Raw genomic sequence first — 20,419 nt, 5'->3', positions numbered from 1 at the left:
ATCTGCATTGATAAGTTTTTTTTAAATTTGTCTTAAAATAGTTCATTTACTTATAGGTATATCTTATTAATCAATGTGCCGATATATAGATAATTTGTTTGTATTCATTTGTTTAAGGATGTGAGTGACCGCTGGAGTTTGGAGTACCCGAAGCTTTATCAGCCTGGACAGCTCAACATGTACTTCAACATAGGTTCCTTCATCAAGTGTCTGCTCCACAGCATCTACAGCTCGCTTATCCTCTTCTTTATCCCCTACGGAGCCATGTATGACACAATGCGGGATGATGGCAAAGACCTTGCTGACTACCAGTCCTTTGCCCTGCTTGCACAGACCTGCCTGCTGATCGCTGTCTCCATCCAGGTACACCACCTGCCATAGCCTGAGCCTAGTCCTGCTCACCATAAGAATCAAAGTCTCAGCTTTTTGTGTGTGTCTGTCTGTACATTCCTGTGTTTATCTATATCATACCATACCTTACCAAATATGTTTATATATTCATGTACAGGGCAAGCATCCCAGAACACTAGTACAGAAGGATCAGTCTTAACCCTAATGTTAAAAATACTCACTCTAGGGTATTCTAGGGTTGTGGAACATGACAACTAAAATGTGTTTTCTCATCTATTTTCTTTCCTGTGTGTTTTATAGTATTGTCTTGTCTGTCTATCTGTTTTATTCCATCTATCTTTTACTGTATATCTGTCTGTCGCTTTCTGTCTGTAGCCTTATTTTCAATTATGCTTTCAGTGAAAGTAATATTAATATTTTCTTGTTCAATTCTGTAGCTTGGGCTAGATACTGCCTACTGGACATCAGTTAATCAGTTATTTATGTGGGGCAGCCTGGCCATCTACTTCGCCATTACTCTCACCATGTACAGCAATGGGATGTATCTCATCTTCACAGCTTCCTTCCCCTTCATTGGTAAGTATTGTGTAAGAAAGCAACTGTGAGAAGAGCAGTAGAAATAAGGTTAGGGGCTGATTTGATCAACCTACACTGTGCCAAGATAATCTACAACTAGATTTGTTTTAAAGCATTTTACACTTATTTTAGGGGTATCCACACAGGTGATCCGGGGTGATTACACTGCTGTAAAATACTCTACATAACCCATATGAGGCTTATCTTGGTGGAGCATAGGTTGATTAAATCAATTGAATCAATCAATTTAGTCAGTTTAGTCAGCAATCCCATAAGTGAAAGATAGGAAAGACCTCGATAGAGATCTACAGTAATACTTGTTATATGCTCTCCATTCACATGTTCTTCTTGTAGAACATAAAACATAGAATCAGGATCATCTTATTATATATGTGTCATATACACGTTACAGTGCATTTATGAACGTTGGTACATTCATATGTGTTTATAAGGAAAGATCAGTGGCTTGAAGAAGCAGCCAGGTCTCTTGAAATAGTTATTTTAGAGCCTGTAGGAGGTTATTTGGGGATTTTTATTTTTTCACTTTTATTCTTTCAGCTGATTGCTGGTAGACGGGTTTTTAGAAGTGTATTAAAGTACATTATTATTGTTGGCTCAAGGACAATGTTTTGACAGCTGCCTTCAGCTCAAAGCACGTCTAACGATTTTCACAAACAGCATATACATATTCAGATAACATTAATATGCAGAATTAACAACAGTGTGAAAAATGCCCCATTTTAGAGCATTTTGGGAACTACTAATAAAATGAAAAAACAAAAATATAAATAATTCTGTCTTTGGACCTCCTAAAATGGGGGGGGGACACATTTGGGGGTAAAATAATTGTGTGTTAGGCAGCTGAGTTTCTTTTTTTATTTTTATTTTTATTATTTCTCTCTTTGCATGGTTCCCTCCCCATAGCTACTGTATGTCAGCTGTCTGTTCTGTTATTTCACTTGGCACATGTGTTTGTGCTTTTACAGGCACTGCAAGGAATTCCCTGAACCAGCCCAATGTCTGGCTGACCATCCTTCTCACCACCATCCTCTGTGTGCTGCCCGTGGTAGCCTACAGGTTCAGCCGGACAGAGCTTCGACCCACCATCAACGACAAGGTGGGTAGTAAACATTCAGCTATGAACATTCAACCTCAGAATTAGTTTGTCTTGGTGAGGTCATTTTTGCACAGAGTAGCTGCTTTTAAGTGGAATAATTGTGGAAGGCTCTTAAAGGTTTAGTAATTTAATCACTTGTAGCTTGAAAAATAATTTCATAAATCTTACCTGTAGTGCACCGTTCACTGTATTGGTCTCAAATGTGTAGTTTTGAAAGAAACACATGTTATTGTAAATCTGCTACGACACTAGGTTAAGGAATTCTCTGTTTGCAAGCCTTGCTTTCAGGTAGTGTTGCACTTACTTATTTCACTGAAAGAGAGTGAAATTGCTATAACATCTCAAAAACTGCTAGCTTCATATCTTCAGTGATGTGGACACTCCACAGACAAATTGTTGTCCTGATATGGCTGCCATATTGTGGTCTTGTGACATTTTGGTTTCTGGGTGATAAAGACCAATTTCTATTAGATATTGAGTTTGTTATTATTACAAACTGTTGTTTGTATTATTTGGATTGAGCTCTCCAAAGAAATCAGATGATGGCACCCAGTCAAGGGCTAATTTATCATCCCGGTTAAAACAATTGAAGAAACAGCTGTTCTTGAATTTGTGCTGATTGCTGTATTTCAGAGATAAGAAAAGCAGCAATCAGCATCATTTTCAGGAGCTGTTTCCTCAATTGTTTCAATAGTTTCTTCTCTAAACATCGTAATAATCAACAGCGGTTCAGGCAGAGCTTTTTCCATAATTATCTGTTTTTCAGAAAGTAATATAGATTTAACAGAATTATGTACCTTTACCTGGTTATGCGTTTCCTTGCAAGTCATTATTTCGTAATCTCATAATCCTTATCTGTTTGTCTGAGGCATACAGTAGTCAACTGCAAAGCCCTGACTTGAATGACAAATACCGGCATTTGGGGCACTGAATTTGTCCTGAAAGGAAAGCCTCTTGTGTTGGATCCTAACAAAGATGGGACCACGGAACACATGTTCAGGATATACAGTATCATGGGTTTGTGATGGTACCGTGTGTTCATAGAAATGATGTACATCTTACTAAAGCTTATCAAAACTGTGCGTTGTTAGTAATGCAGTTTTTGTTTAAGGCAGACTGGATTAGTTGAGGTTGCCTTGCCAATTGTTTTTTTTTTGTTTAGTTTTTTACTGAATGGCTTTACTCGATGATCCCATGTATATTTCCTGTGTGACAGATTCACTGCCATGGAATTTCTGTCTTGGATGTGTATAGCATTGGCATTAGTCACACTGTTGGCACTATTTTTGACTGATGTGCTCATGGCCACTCTGTTGGTATTAGACTGGTATTAGGCAGAATTATAGTGAAATTAGTTTGAGGTAATATAAGAAGACCTAAAGTTAAAACTGACCATGAATGTAAGTAATACCAACCATATCATATCCTTAAACTTTAACATATTGGAAATGTTTCTAACCAATCAGAATAACCATCATAAGAACTCCCTTCATCACTAATTTAGAAATTACTGCAAAATGTCGTTCTGGATAAGACTGTATGTGTACATCATTTAAATTACTGCAAAATGTCATTCTGGATAAGACTATATGTGTACATCATTTAAATGTGTATGAAAATAATATGATTATTATTATTTTTTTACCCACACTGTACACTTACTATGTAAACATTAAGGCTAACACTCATTTGGCTTGCATATTTTTTACAATGGGTTAAACATTTAGACAAAATGCTAAATGGTTAACACTTGGCTAATGTTTAAATCCCTAGTTCACAGTGGTTGGACCTCAAACCTTACCCATACTTCGTCTTTAATTTACTTTATTGCCTATTTCCATTTCTCCTCTCCAGGTGCGATATAAGGTCAGCCAATCCAAGCACGCTCCTCCCCCGCAGGCCACCAGGACCCGGATCAGACGGACTAGCTCTCGGCGCTCTGGCTACGCCTTCTCTCACGCACAGGGCTACGGTGACCTCATCACCTCGAGTAGATACCTACGCAAGAACATGGCAACCTTCAGCCCCAGATCCAAGACAAACGCCAAGCAGCCAGGAACAGTCCTAAAAACCTACAGGGCAGTCAAGGATACCGTCGTTGACAAAACACTCTAAGCATGCTGCCTTCAGCATTTGGACAAGCCTGTTTACATTGGGCATGGGAGGCCTTTGGGGAGCAGGGGGACTTTGGGGAGCAGGGGGGCTTTGTTGCTACTATACACCTACATTCCAGCCAGCTGTATAGCTTGTATCTTTGTACAATTTTAAAAGCAGCTCAGATTGCTCTGCCTGTTTGGTGGCTTTTGATGTTACCATGCAGCAATCCTTGATGACAGCTTTTGAGCCAAGTCTGCAGTACAAATTCACCAATTGTTTTCAGCTTGTGAGAGCTGAGAGCTTTATTGAGCAGACTACAATACGTCTAATCTGAACTCATGCAAACGTTTGGCCAGACTTTCAGATTGACGTGTAAATGTTGTGTAACCTAATTTTATGGTCCATAAAATGTTGTGAACAGTTTTTAAAGCTTTTTACCCCAAAGATTAATTTGCACTGATAATTACAACAACATAATTAAACCGCTTTAAATGGAATGTACAAGTCATTAAGTATTTGTATTTGTTTCTGTTAATTTCAGTTTGCTAATAATACATTGTACTTTTTGGGAAAAACAATATAGAGAATTACACAAAGCACCTTGGTCTTATTAGCAGAAAGGCTGATTACTTAAATACTGTATCACTAACTTTTTTTTAGAAACTTGATTGTGTGCCTCTCAGTCTAGCATCATCACATACTACACTGAATTGTATTTACCCTCATACGTAAAACCTTAACATTTCTTTTGTATTCTGATAGCTGTCAGAGAAGGATTTACAGGTAATATAAAAGGGTAACTGTCTGGCTGAACTTCTGTGTGCTTCTTGTAAACAACTGCGAAAACTATTTGCAATTCAACGCTTTAGCCTGGAATACACTGACCCAGAATAACCAAAGGATTGTATATTGATATGTGTTTCCATTTAACCAAAGGCCACAGCCTTAAGTACATAAAAACGCTGAAAAGAAACATCACGTTTAAAGTGGAGATTCTCTTTGGGAAATTTGATTTTAAAACAATGTAATTTATTATTTTTTTTAGATAAAAGAACGTGCAAAAGGATATCTGCTTTCAGTTATTATTTTGGCTATTTGTCTGGAGGAGTTTCTGAAAAAAGATGACATTTTAATTGTGGGTGTTGTCAAATATCAACATTATGTATTGGTTGTCAAATATTATAAAATACAACTACAAATGTCCAAGGAATACTCAAGTGAAACTTTTTTTTGTATCTTTACCAATATTGTTCCGTAAATGTGCTAGTAATGTCACAGTGAATGGTGACAGCAGTCATTGTTTGTTTGTTTTTTCATATTAATAAACAATGGCTATTTAGATGTCCATCGAAACCCCCCAAGTAATCTGTTTAATTAAATGACTGTATACTGTTTTATAAAACAAGCAGCCAAAATAAATGTTTGATATTTTTTTATGCAACGTCTTTGCCAGTACTATTATTTAATAATTGTCCACTAGAGGGTTAAACAGAAAATTTGCATTGTGTTGACAGTCAATTACTGTCCGATGAAAGACAATGAAGCACACTTTAATGTTACAAGGGATTTTCTGTTTACATGTGTATAACTTCAATTTGTCTATATTATAGCACATCCGCAAAAAATTATAATTTTGTAGCAAGTGGCAATTAAGTATATCAGTGTTCTAACTGTGTACGGCTTGGGGAGGCTAAGAATCAGCAGAAGAAGGTGGGCTTGAGTTGGGGTACTTTTATGCTTTTGATTAATTCTTGAGTCATATATTAGATAAACTACTCCTCATTAACAGTGATGTAGGAACATGGAACACAAATGCCATCAAGGTCAAATAGCAAGGCAGAGGCTGAGCTTTGAATCTGAAACCTTGCTCTCTATGATTGCCTTGTCAAGCTCTAGCCACTGCGCATATTGTATCAGTATCAATGGTTTGTGGTTTTAATTATTGATCTCATGTGCACATTTTGGGATACACCAGTGACAATACAATACATTTTTCAATAAAGTATGTATGCAAAACTGATCAATTACACTATTACGTTAATGATACAGTGACATTTAAAACAATTAAATAAACCATTGAGCATCAAGCCGTTAAAAATGATATTTTGCCTGTGTCGTTCCATCTACGGATACATAACATAGCACTGGTACCTATCCTAAAATAGTGCTTTGTTCTTTATATGTGCATGGTGCTTAACGCGGATAAGTAGGGTGTGGTGTTTGGCAGCAGCAGTGTGTAGAATGGCCCTATACGGTGACTGATCATGATCTAAATAACTGTGAAGCTGGATTGCCAGAGGCTGTGTGACTGCCAAAATGACACACGCTACAGAAATAAAATACAATCTGAATGTCTGTCTTGAGCCAGTGTAATGCTCTAGTATTGCAGTCGAATGCAGCATCTGAGATAGGCCTAGATTTACACTGCAGCTGGCTCAGTTCAGCAGTGTAGGTTTTTTTTAAAAATATATATAAAAACACAGATGCAATGCAGTTACCATTTTCCAGGAGCACAGCCCAACAACTACTCTTTGCTCAAATTATATTCCTGTTATTGATACAAGCACTGCTCGATTTGCACGGTCTGCAAGTTAAAATCCCCCCCCCCACGCCATGTAGTACAGCAGCAGCTGTGTGAAGGCCACGGCCAGGACTCGGGTGGGGTGGAGTCACTCAGTTTTGCTTGTGACGTCACGACGGCCAGCCCAGCAGCAGGTCTGCGTTGTTCCAGGCTGACAGCCGCTTGACAGGACAGAAAAGCAAACATCGCCTCTCATTCCATACATGAAGGATTATTATTATCGTGAAATAAAACGTGGAAACGACGGGAATCATGCACAATATGCGAGAGTAAACGCGGTCTGCGGAAGTCTGTACTGTAAGTCTGTTGCTTTAAATGCGTGCTGCTGTTACAATAATACCGTGTTTTATTTATTGGGTAACTGCCTTATTTTCCATCATACATAAAAAAAACAACAACATTGTGACATTGGGCAATATATTTAATATTGTGTCTATGTATGATGTATAGACTGTGATGTATGTTTTATATACGCGCACGCAGCATGGAATGTCATCATATTCCCTGTTAATAAAATAAGCCGCATTCCATTCAAATCCGTGATCAGTGCTCGCGATCTGGGGAGATTGCAGAATGGTGTAAACACTCCTTATGGATACAGCATACCCAGTGGTTTCAGTTCAATGACAAAGAACACGCACCTTGTGATCGCATTGACATTTGCCGAAGGATGTTACGAGCGTTTGAACAGTAGGTGTGCCTTTTCTGTTCTAGTGAATTAGGTTTATATTGTGTGGAAATCGTTTTTTTAAATGTCTTTGTTCATACGAGTCAGGGTGGTGCCGGCGGAGAGCGGGGTGGTTTGATTTTATTTCATGAGGTTCATTCTGATGTGTTGTTCCATCTGTTCTGGTGACAGTTTGACTTGCCTCTCGGACCTTGGCAGCTGTGTTGTTTGACGTTCCCTGGCTTTGTTTAAAGGCTTCCCTTGTTATTGTGTGACCTTGCCACATTAGTAATGCCATGAATAATACATGCAACCTATATCTTCAGCGTGGTCGGGTGGGATACAGTGTGGCTGGGCAGCATGCGGCAGACCTGCTACACTGCAGGAGGATGTTTGGCTTCATTGTCTGGGTGTTATTATTATTATTATTATTATTATTATTATTATTATTGTTATTGTTATTGTTATTGTTATTGTTATTGTTGTTTAATAATGATAATAATAATATCTGTAATACTATTATTATTATTATTATTATTATTATTAGTATTGTTATTATTATTATTGTTATTATTATTATTATTAGTAGTAGTAGTAGTAGTAGTAGCAGTAGTATAGATTTAAAAAAAGCACAATCACATTTTTGTACGTTTTGAAAGTCATGTTGTTGTGTTGTTTTTGTTGAAAGGTAAATGATGATTTGGAGTGACACCTGATGTGTCTCTAATGAAGGGATGGCTGGGTTACTGTAGTCTACCGGCACTAACATTGAAATATCCTGCACCAGACTTTGGACCGTATTTTCAAAGTGTTTCCTCCACGCTTTAATTAACGCCTATATTTTGAAAGGAGAAAAAATCATGTCGATACAAATTGAAAAACAAAACACCTTTGGAGTCCTTAAGAGAACGTCTAACTTAGTTGTCTTGTTCTAGTTTTGTAAAATGGACAGCTGTTTTGCGTCTTTCAGAAATGAGGAGTTAATTAAAGACGGGAGTAAACACTGAAAATATGTGATGTCCCTTTGTTATAAAACTGTGCCTGTCTCATTCCCACCCTACACAATTCAGATCAATTGAACAAGGTGTTCAGAATTTATAGAAACACACATCCAAACAAGAAACACATAGAGCAGTGCCCACGTAGCTCGCAGCCACAGATAATGTTATAGCCTGAGGACAGTGTCTGTCTGCTCTGTGGAAAGCAGCTTGAGTGGACCCGAGCTGTAAGCCAGGGCGCTGATCTGGTGATGTGTTCTGGAAGCAATTCTGGAAAGGGTGGGGACTCAGGCACAGCGGGGGCTGTTTTGTATTGAATCCCTTGAACGATGCAGGCAGGGAAAGCTACACTACAGTAAGTACCAGACACTGGCTGAATGACTCAATATCAGGTTTCAACATGCCTAAACAACAATTCCTAAATGTAAGGGTTCAGTTTTTCCAGCCAGGGTTCTCTTTAAGTCATGTGAGCACTGAATTCCAGGCAGGAGGCCTACAGAGCTGTGAATTTCCACTTGACACAGCTTAGCAATCATTGTAAAGCACAGCACCGTCCATCTTAATATAACATAGAGCAGCTTGGCATCACAGATGTGCTGAAACCATCACTGCTGCAGGTTGTACTTTACTGCCTATTTATTTAAGCTGTTAGTAGCCTTAGCAATGGAAAAAGACACATTGAGTTTTTTTTTTTTTTCTGTGACCTGGTGAAAGACTGGCCTGATGGATACCTGATTTAGCTTCATGCATTGTACAGTATTACAATTCAGTTCCTAGCCTGCAAGATTCCCTCAATATAATGAACAAGATCACGAGTGGGGCACCAGCAGCAGAACGCCTTCCCTATCTTCTGGAGCTTCTTCCCTTAGGAAGTTTGGGTTGCAGTCCTGCTCAGCTTCCAAGTCAAGTGTCTGTCTCACTGATTGGAACTTTTTCTATGAAAGTAAAAGTAAACGTTCTCGAATTAACAGAAATGTTTAAATAAGAAAAAATATATATGTATGTAGGAAAACGACATCATTTATTAATATACAAATTATTTTGTTCTGGGCACCCACCAGAAATTAAAAAAATTCCTATACTGTGTCGTTTGTTTTTCTTCTACACTCATTGACTTAGACTGACGGCTGTCATGCTGCTCCAGTACAAATTTGATAAATTACAATCATTTTTAATGTTTTATTTATTCGGCCGATAAATCACCTGATAATTTACAGACGATAATCAATAGCTGAAAATGTCATTATCGTCCAGCCCTAGTGGTGCACAGTGTTCTCTAGTTTACAGGGACTCGAGAGCGGTGTTAGTTTGGTGCCCATTGCCAGTACAGTTGGCAGCTGTCAGTGTGTGTTTCTATATAGAGTTACCATCTATCTGTGTGACGTACAGGTAGTGGACAAAAAAATGGAAACACCAATGTAAAGTCACTTAATAGGGCGTTGGGCCGGTATGGTATCCCGCTCTGTGGAGTTCTCGACAGACCGTTTTTGATGAAACTGGCTGCTCGCGCCCCAGGTTGCAGTCAATTGATCTGCAGTTGCTCACCTGTTTTGCCTTGCACTTTGAATTAATGCACGGATATCACGATCCTGGCGCTTCCACCCACTGTTGCCCTTTGCTGATGATGTCTTCCCTCGGAGTTCCATGCCGACATCACCTTAGACACCGTTGCTCGTGAAACATCAGCAGGTTGAGCTGTCTTGGTCACTGAAGCTCTTGCCAAACGCGCCCCAACAATCACCCCTCTTTCAAAGTCACTGAGGTCTCCTCTTGCAGCCATAATTATAGTGAACCAGGCCTGTCCAGCATTTTTATACATGACCCTAAGCATGCTGGGATGTTATTTGCTTAATTAACGCATGAGCCACACCTGTGTGGAAGCACTTTCTTTCAATATACTTGGTGTCCCTCATTTACCCAGGTGTTTCCATTTGTTTGTCCACTACCTGTATATACAGTACAGCGTTCTGAACCATGAACACTCTCTTCAGTTTGGTTATGTATATGATAATAAGTATGCTTGCCATCAAAAGCAAAGCAAAAAAAAAAACTAACACTCAGTGTTTTCCAGGAGCTGTGTTTCAAAGTACTGTTGGTGGGTAAGATATTCTAAGGTCTAGTATTAATACTCAAGATTAAGAAATGATGCTATAGTAAAAGACTACAGTAGACTACAAAGTATGTTGAGATCAGTTTTGTGTCACTAATGACTGAGGTGCCCTTTGATAATTTGCCTGTATACCAGCGGGCATCCATCACAGATGCAATAGATTAAACTGGCTGCACCATGCTGCAGCTTGAAAATGCTTTTTATAGCTCTTAGATTAAACAAAACAAAGTCTGGTTTGTCTTTTGAGATGGGTACTGTAGCAGGTGACTGATCAAGGAAGCAGTGTTTTATGTGAGCGCTCGCTCAATCCAGTCAACTACCTACACCTAATTTAAGGGCCGTACCTGTCATAGCGCCCCAGGCAGTGTTGGATCAGTGTCGTAATTACTGTTACCACATCCAGCTAAAATCACATTGTCTGCTGTTCAATATCTAAACACAATTAACAATGAGGGAGTAGTCGAGTTGGCCCATAATAAACACCCGTTACTGAGCTCTTAATGGGGTTTTTGATTCTAGAACGGCTGACATTTCCATTATTTAAAGTACATTGGCATATATGAGAAATGCCGTTAGATCTGAGAATGCATGGAGGCCAGCGAAACAGAGTGTAAAGGAGCAACATACAGTAGCACTGGTACAGCAGTCACTGAGAGAATGATTCCTGTGTGCAGTACAGCTGGTCCACTAGGGATGGAGTTCACTGTTTAATCCAGTCTGGGTCTTTCCAGAGACCCAATATTTTTTATATTTTATAATGGTTTTCATATATTTGTGTTCTGTTATATATATATTTTTTTGTAAGTGTTTTATAAGGTTTTGAGCCAGTGTGCAATGCTGTTTTAACATCAATTCAAATATAATAAACACTGTTGCTGGTAATAGTGATGCTTAGTTAGCAGTAACACGGTTAGGATATGATCCATTAGAAATTTAATAAAGCAGGTAAAAGATTAATTCTGCTGCCCAAAGTGAATGCACATAAAAGTACAAAGCCACCATTCACCTGCTTGGTTGCATAACGTCTGAAAGCAGTGCTAAGGCAGAGCACCTTGGCACCTGGCACAAGGCACCTGAAGAAATGCAAATGTATTATCGGTCTGAATTGCAGCCTTTACCTTTAAAACAGCCGCAGTATTAGCTTGGACTTCTCTTCTATTGATTCAGAAAACACGTTTACAAAGATGATGTCACAAGCAGTCTGGGCATTATAAAAGTCAAATTACAAATTAGAAGTCATGTTAACCCATGAATACCCAGACTTGTGGCAGGAGACCCCAACAATACAGTTTAGGGAAGGCGTGGAGGAGCGATTACACTGGGATGAAGCAAACCCGCTGTAGTGACTATGGCACTGTTAGTGTCTCGCTTGGTGCTTTTTAAATGAGAAACCAGGTTGTTAATAACTGAGGATTAGCCTGAGAGATGTGGGTTTGGCCTCTTAAAGGGGCTGAGAAGGCAGATCTCCTGCGAGTGTTAGGCTAGTAAAAGCATTATCTTTGATTTTTGGTGACTCGGAAATTAAACCTTTTCTTGGGTTCGTGCCACATGTGAATTCACATGTTTATCAAGGTGCTAGCAGGGACAAATAGGCCTGATATTTGGACAAAACGTTGCTTGAAATGTTTTCAGAAATGATCATGTTTGGATTTGTTCATTTAAATAATTTATAAATGACTGCAAAGGAAACCAATGCATAGCCTAAATGACATCTGCAATACATTCCACACATTCTTGAGTGTTTCACTTCCCTTGATTTTCAATTCAAAATGAAAGATTATTCATTTACACTTTGAAAAATCCATGGTCATCCCAGCTACTTGTTATGAACACTGCCTAACCTCCATCTCCTAATCTGTCCTGGAGAATCCCACGCCCCTTTCAGCTCCACCTCCCAGTCTGTCCCAGAGAATCCCATGCCCCTTTCAGCTCCACCTCCCAGTCTGTCCAAGAGAATCCCACGCCCCTTTCAGCTCCGTCTCCCAGTCTGTCCAAGAGAATCCCACGCCCCTTTCAGCTCCGCCTCCCAGTCTGTCCTGGAGAATCCCACACCTCTTTCAGCTCCGCCTCCCAGTCTGTCCCAGAGAATCCCACACCCCTTTCAGCTCCGTCTCCCAGTCTGTCCCGGAGAATCCCATGCCCCTTTCAGCTCCGTCTCCCAGTCTGTCCCGGAGAATCCCACGCCCCTTTCAGCTCCGCCTCCCAGTCTGTCCCAGAGAATCCCACGCCCCTTTCAGCTCCGTCTCCCAGTCTGTCCCGGAGAATCCCACACCCCTTTCAGCTCCGTCTCCCAGTCTGTCCCTGAGAATCCCACGCCCCTTTCAGCTCCGCCTCCCGTCTGGCCCAGAGAATCCCACGCCCCTTTCAGCTCCATCTCCCAGTCTGTCCCATTTAACCTCCTTGTGCTCCGTCTTTCGGGTGAGATGTAGTTGTAAGTGACTCTGCAGCTGATGCATAGTTCACACACCCTGATCTCTGTAAGTCGCCTTGGATAAAGGCGTTTGCTAAATAAACTAATAATATAAAAAAATATCCCAAACTTTGAACATCCCCGGAGCACCGTTACATCCATTATTAAAAAATGGAAAGAATATGGCACAACCGCGACTCTGCCTAGAGAAGGCCGTCCACCAAAACTCAGTGACCAGGTAAGGAGGGCATTAGTCAGAGAAGCAACCAAGAGGCCAATGCTAACTCTGAAGGAACTGGAGAGATCCACAGCTGAGATGGGAGAAACCGTCCATGGGACAACTATAACCCGGACTCTCCACAGAGCTGGGCTTTATGGAAGAGTGACGAGAAGAAAGCCATTGCTGAAAAAAACCCATATCAAATCAGTTTGGATTTTGCCAAAAGGATTGTGGGAGACACAGCAAACATGTGGAAAAAGGTTCTCTGGTCTGATGAGACCAAAATTGAACTTTTTGGCCTTAGTGCAAAACGCTATGTGTGGCGCAAAGCCAACACTGCTCATCACCCTGAGAACACCATCCCCACGGTGAAGCATGGTGGTGGCAGCATCATGTTATGGGGATGCTTTTCATCGGCAGGGACTGGGAAACTGGTCAGGATTGAGGGCAAGATGGATGGAGCCAAATACAGAGAAATTCTAGAGGAAAACCTGTTTCAGTCTGCAACAGACCTGGGACTGGGGTGGAGGTTCACCTTCCAGCAGGACAATGACCCTAAACACACAGCCAAAGCTACACTGGAGTGGTTTAAAAACAAGAACCTGAATGTCTTAGAATGGCCCAGTCAAAGCCCAGACCTCAATCTGATTGAGAATCTGTGGCAAGACTTGAAAATTGCTGTTCACCAACGGTCCCCATCCAACTTGACAGAGCTTGAGCAATTTTGCCAAGAAGAATGGGCAAAAATTGCAGGATCCAGATGTGCAAAGCTGGTAAGAGACTTACCCAAAAAGACTCACAGCTGTAATTGCTGCCAAAGGTGCTTCTACCAAGTATTGACTCAGGGGGGTGAATACTTATGCAACCAATAAATGTCATTTTTTTTTGTTAATTAACTTTTGTGTCGCAATAAAAAAATATTTTGCACCTTCAAAGTGTTAAGTATGTTGTGTAAATCAAATGGTAAAAATCCCAATTAAATCCATTTTAATTCCATGTTGTAACACTACAAAATGTGGAAAAGTCCAAGGGGGGTGAATACTTATGCAAGGCACTGTATATTATTACACTTTACAGGGATTACCATTTGTTGTATATAACTTGGCACCTTTTGTAGACATGACATGTTTATATGGCTAGATTGCCTCTTTTTGTAAATGTGAAATGTTTCTGGGCATATTATAATTACAGCAGTCAAAAAAAAAAAGTGCTTGTTGCATGCTGTGGGGGGATGGATGGGCAGTGTTAAGACAGATGGAGGATCTTTGGTGGTGTACTTATCGAGCCTTGAGTAATATTACTAATTGAAAGAAGGTACTGTGGCAGAGGTGACAGAGCATGTGTGGCAGAGTAGGGGGAGGAGAAAATATGTAGTCCAGAAGGGTGCTGCAGGACTACATTCCCCAGAATACCACAGGGTTATCTGGAGCCAGAGTGGAATCACCTGGCTCCATTTTAATGAGAAGCACCTGAAGCTGATTAAGCCATGCATAAAAGGGTTGGAAACCCTGCAGTCAGGGCTGTGTGCCAGGCTGATGAAGGACAAGTCATGGTTTGTTCATTTGTTTTGTAATTAATAAAAGTGCATGAAAGTGCTAAAAAGTACTGTTCTGTGTCTGGGTCTGTTTTTAAAGGGTGCAATCGAATCTTCAAACAAGTGCAATCTTTCACAGTACTTTCTGAACTCCCGGTCTGTACATCTCTCTCAATGGCGTGATTAGACCTCAGATAACCTCTAGCCTCAACAATTATACAGCACTGAAGGGTCTTCCAAGCTTTACAGCTGGAGAGGATGGTGCCCAGGAGGATCCAGCAGTTTCAAAGTGATACCATTGTGCAACCTACAGGATCTTATGACTTCAGAAGACTGTATACAATGCTGTTAATTAGCACTGACACTGTTCCACACTACCCTTTTAGAAATGCACGCCAGAGTAAATTTGCATAATCATTTTGCAGTTTGCTTTGATGCATTTACCATGATTTACATGATTACTATGTATTTACTATGCATACAAGTTCTCTGTGATTTAATCTTCTTGTACTGTAATGCTTCACTACACTTTGCTCTGCTTTTACCATGGTATACAGCAGGAATCTTTTATAATTGCATCAGTGGTTTGGCCGTAACAAACACCTTTGTTAATTCAGTAGACTCACCAGTCACTTAATTGGTAAGGGGGCAAATCTATAGGTTCCTGTGCATTGCTGTTATGAAGCTTTAGTGCTCTAGGATCAGTCAGGGTAGACAGTGTTGTGTACCGGGAGCAATTACTATAGGAACCGATGCTTCTGACTGGATTTTAATGCAGCAAGATTACATTTATCAGCCCAAGTCCGTCGCAGTGAGACGGGCAAGCTGATAGGCAGCAGTAAAGAAACTGTTCTGTTAATGACCGCAGTGGCAGGGAGGACTCTGCCGCTGGTTCAGCTGCGCTGCTGCTCAGTAAACAGGAAGGCTTGCCCGGGGCTGAGCTGACCGGGAGGTCCTGACTGGGTGGGAGGGCTTGTCCAGGGAGCCTACGCCTGTTTAAGAACGCAGCAACGACAGCGTTTGAGGCTACTCCAATGCCATGGCTACACAGACGGGCACGGAGAGAAAAGCCTCTGTGTTCATGTACACCGAGGAGGAGAGCGTCCGCTCCAGAGGTTCTTGTGAAGGCATTGCCCAGCCGAGGCTGTCAGGAAGAGGCTGGAGTCTCCGGGAAGACTCCGGGACTTAGCTAGGTTAGTTTAGGGTTTCGTAAGGTAGGTTCCTGGAGCGGGACGTCGCTTGCCGTGTGTGGAAAACTTTTATTTTTAGCTTTTTTTTTGTTGTTTATTAAATCTGACACTAGGGCTACCATTGATGGTACCCTAGTGGCGGCACCTGTGTGTTAATTAAATCTGCGTTTCTGTCAAAACCTAGTGTCTGTCTTATTATTATTCACTGACAATCCACGTAAGTAAAAACACCCGGAAAACAGTTTTGATTTATATTTATACCAGGGTATTTTTTATTTCTTATTTGTTTGTTTAGCAGACGCCTTTATCCAAGGCAACTTACAGAGACTAGGGTGTGTGAACTATGCATCAGCTGCAGAGTCACTTACAACAACGTCTCACCCGAAAGACAGAGCACAAGGAGTTTAAGTGACTTGCTCAGGGTCACACAGTGAGTCAGTGGCTGAGGTGGGATTTGAACCGGGGGACCTCCTGGTTACAAGCCCTTTTCTTTAATCACCGGACCACACAACCGTGCTTTTCCCATGGCTATGCTATGCGTTTGCCATAGTTTACCATGGTTTTATTTATTTTTTAATATGCTATAATGTACAATGTTTGTCTATGCTTTACCATGCTTTCACTGTGCTATGTTACATTTCATTCTGCTTTTACTATTGTCAACTTTTAAAAGGGTTGTACAACAACCTGCACACCTTTACACTGCTGTGCAAAAGTCTTAGACACATTCAGGAGCTACAATATAGTAACGCGTTATTATTTATTGGGTTTTTGCAAACTCTTCTTATCGTTCCCTGCCGAGGTTTACACATTGGTGTGTATTGCCGGAGGATTATTGTTTGGTCGCCAGACCGGGATTTATACAAAAATAAAGACCCCTTTTCCAAACCGGATTACAGTTTCTTTTGTGTGATTATTCCTGCACTGCATCACCTCTGCACCTGTACTACTCAGCAACCACTTTGCCACAAGTACATATTCCATCACTTTCCAGCAGAGCTGACAGATTTAATACAGGGTTGATATTGTATGAGCTTGGTTAGCAGGTGTTTCAGTATGCAAGACTGCAAAAATCACAGATCTTTTTCTCACTAAAGTCTCCCTGGGCCATGCTGCAAAACAGACTTTGCTACATATTGCCGATGCATGGGAGTTTAGCTACAGAGAGTGAGAGAGAGCTGGTGAAAGAAGTGTGGTGTTTCTTCAGTGGAACTGTTAAAGCCTCCTAGAGTTTTATCGCCAGGGCTGCAGGGTGGGAGGAACATGCTGGAGAGCCTGATTGCATCCTCATTAGACAGAAGAAAATGTTTTTCAAAAGCCAGTTATCAGCGCTGACAGGTGTGACTGTAACATCTTATCCAGACCAATCCCTGCCTGAGCCTCCTTCCTCTCTTCACACAGAGATACATGCTGTTATTTATCTCTTTATGGGTTCCCCAAACCATTGACAGCTTCCCATCGGTCCTGTCTAGTTGAAGTTTATGTTATTTCCGGTCAGGAATAACTGTTATCTCCTCAGGGCTTGAGTGCACAAATGCAGACAAAACATGATGTGTTAAATATTTTAAAAAACGTTTTGTTTTAAATATTTAATTGAAATATTAATTTAATTGAAGTAAAAAGTGAACACCCCTATAAAAGTTTACCATGGTAAATTTGCACAGTAACTTTGCCATTTTCCCATGTTTATACTGTGCAGTTCCATATGGCACTTATGCTTTACCATGATTTCACTGTGCTTTATTACACTTTGCTATGCTTTTACTATGGCACAGTACTTTATCAGGACAGTACTGTGTGTGTGTGTGTGTGGGAGACTAGTCACCCTGTCATTTCTCCTCAGTATAGCCTGTGTGTGTGTGTGTGTGTGTGTGTGTGTGTGTGTGTGGGAGTGTCTGTGTGTCAGACTATGCTCACCCTGTCATTTCTTCTCACAGTATAGCCTGTGTGTGTGTGTGTGTGTGTGTGTGTGTGTGTGTGTGTTTGTGTGTGTGTGTGTGTGTGTGTGTGCGTGTGTGTGTGTGTGTCTGTGTGTCAGACTATGCTCACCCTGTCATTTCTCATCACAGTATAGTCTGCTGGCTCACACGCTCAATGGCTTTGTATTTTACAAACTTACTACAGAACTCCAGCAATGAAACAAGAGCTTATTGTCGCCCAGCCCTTTCCTGAGCCAGGGTTGCTATGGTTTCCCAGTGTAACAGGCCCCAGCGAGTGAAAGGAGGCGTGATGGCTTGGAATGAGGCTGCTTGTCTGTACTGCATGTCCTGTTTCCTGGACTGAGAGAGACACAGAGAGAGACGCACAGACAGCAGTGGCTCTCACACCCTTCCTCTGAAACGACTCAGCCTTGCTTCTCAGAAAACAACCCACCCTGGACTTTTCATGAGAATAAAGCCAAGGACTGTACAGTCTAAATATCGCAGTACTGGGGGCCTGAGAACCAGGGAATAATAATATACAGTATAATATATTTATTTTGTATAGCGCCTTTCATTAGAAGAAATCCCAAAGCACTTCACATTAAAGAAAAATACACAAATACATAAATCAACACAATAAAATCTATGCATTGCAGTAAGCCAATGTATAAAAATGAGTCTCGAAGCGCGATTAAACATAGAGACAGACTGAGTCCCTGATAGACCTTGGAAGGGAGTTCCACAGACGAAGGACCAAAGAACAAAAGGCAGGATCTACAATAGTTTGTAACTTTGTTCTTGGTGGTACGGAAAGGAGATCATTTTTAGCAAACCGCAAGTTGCCTGTTCAAGGCCTTAAAGGTCAGCAGCAAGATCTTAAAGTCAATTCTATAACTGGTAACCAGTGGAGAGATGCTAAAACTGGTGTTATGGTCATGCTGTCTTTTTCTTGTTAAAACTCGAGCAGCAGAATTTTGAATGTATTGCAACCTATTAAGAACATTAGTGGAAACACCAGCAAACAAGGCATTACACTAGTCAATTCTCGATGCTTCAATACTATCAAGAAAGTGCTCAGTGCTGGGGATCTGAGAACGAGTACATTCATTCTAGTCTAGAGAGCTACCGTAGGCACTGGGGATCTGATCTCAGTACAGGGACACAAAGAATCTGCCAAACTGATATAGAGAACTTACTACTGAGGTCTTTGACTTTGACATGTTCAAGAAAGGCTAGATAATCTTAGCCAACACTTTCAGTTTTTTGAAGTAGCAGCCAAGCACAGCCTGTGACTCATGCAAGCACATTGAAAAGCACATGCATTTATTTTGATTCACGATGATTCAAACTAGGGTCAGCCAGTGGCCCCTGGTTATCTAAAATGGAAAGGAAACTTGGTTTCTAATACAAATTTGTAAACATCTGGATATATTTGTTTTCCTGTTTACTTAGGCCATTGTCCAGTAATCCTTATTAGTGATTTTGAATGTGCCAGTAATATATGTATGCACCAGTTGGTTCTGTTTATTTTTTGAATGCATGTATATAATGTAATATGCTGATGCGGCTGTCTGATGATTGGATGTTTTGTTCTAAAGAAGGTGTTACCTGTACATCACATTACATGCTCCTGCTCCTGCTCCTGCTGCATAGATTCAATAAATACATTTAAAAAGGATATGCACCACTGGTGACCACTGTGCCAAAACTCTACAGCAGTCGTCCTCAGACTGGGGTCCTAGTTTGCCCAGGGTGTCCCCAGGAAATTCTGGAATCTTCTAATTTGTGAAACAACATCGGGGATGAAAGTAAGACTTATATTGCATAGCAGCTTCACTCATTCCAGTTTTTACACAGTGTATAGGTAACAAGATCGGGTGTGTCTTCCAAAACTCAAAGTAAGACATAGAATAGATCAAACCACTATGCAATGGGAGTCTTATTCCCATCCCTGCAGAATAATGTACAGTTGAGCAGAGAGACTTCTTAAACCATCTGCTTGAATTAGTTTTGTTTTCTTTGACTTTATTGTACAGAGTGTGGTCTTTGACTGTTGTGGTGAGATGCAGGCCTTGTGATGCTTACAGATCATGTTATACTTAAACATTTACTTCACTGCAGTGCAGTTGTTCTTGTTTTTCTCAGTTTCCAGTCTGGAATCCCTACTCAAAATAGTTTTTAAGGAAGGGTACCATCAGTGAGGCCATGTATTCTGCCTGGAGAGCATTACTGAGATCTTAAAAGCTCCAATGCCAGTGATGGTTGTTGTGCTTTGTCTTGCACACACGCTTCAAAAGCAGCTTCACCCAATTTGTAACAATATCCATCAATATCATCAGTTACAATTCATTTGTGTGTGTTTACATTACATGGCGGAATGGCAAAGTGACCATTCTTAAAAGTTTTTACTGTGCACTTTTCTCATTAGGCTTTAGTAAGCTTTCCTTCAATTCTACAATATAATGTACACCTGCAGCAGAATCTGACACACCTCTTGTACAGGCTTTCAATATTAGTTATGATGCAACTCCCATCAGGGCTCCTCAAACCGCAACTGCATCTCACTGCGTCTGCTTTATATCATGTTCAATGTATTCAATACTGGAGGCGCCGGCACAGCTAAAGGTTATTTTCCTTATTATTTCT

The 20,419-nt window shown here is 40.7% G+C and overlaps 2 protein-coding genes across 10 annotated transcripts in view; both read left to right on the top strand.

The window, feature by feature from the left end:
• The window catches only part of LOC117404119 (phospholipid-transporting ATPase ID-like), a 46,477-nt gene extending 40,895 nt beyond the window's left edge, over positions 1-5,582 (top strand). For all 5 annotated transcript variants that reach the window (XM_059029818.1, XM_059029718.1, XM_059029673.1 and 2 more), the window contains 4 exons: positions 118-363; positions 789-927; positions 1,914-2,044; positions 3,899-5,582. In XM_059029818.1, the coding sequence (XP_058885801.1) occupies positions 118-363; positions 789-927; positions 1,914-2,044; positions 3,899-4,159 (777 nt within the window). In that variant the 3' untranslated portion in view covers positions 4,160-5,582. The remainder of the gene's footprint in view (positions 1-117; positions 364-788; positions 928-1,913; positions 2,045-3,898) is intronic.
• A 1,256-nt stretch (positions 5,583-6,838) lies between these two features.
• The window catches only part of LOC117403888 (AP-4 complex accessory subunit RUSC2-like), a 44,059-nt gene continuing 30,478 nt past the window's right edge, over positions 6,839-20,419 (top strand). For 4 of the 5 annotated variants that reach the window (XM_059029499.1, XM_059029432.1, XM_059029370.1 and 1 more), the window contains exon 1: positions 6,839-7,019. The gene's annotated coding sequence lies outside the window, so the exon portion shown is untranslated. Of the gene's footprint in view, positions 7,413-20,419 lie in introns of all 5 variants that reach the window. The other variant, XM_059029302.1, reaches the window with a different exon arrangement.

Source organism: Acipenser ruthenus, chromosome 1 (assembly GCF_902713425.1).
Source record: "Acipenser ruthenus chromosome 1, fAciRut3.2 maternal haplotype, whole genome shotgun sequence".
Taxonomy (NCBI): Eukaryota; Metazoa; Chordata; class Actinopteri; order Acipenseriformes; family Acipenseridae; genus Acipenser; species Acipenser ruthenus.
Note: the sequence above shows the minus strand (reverse complement) of the source record. Positions and strands in the feature narration are given on the sequence as shown.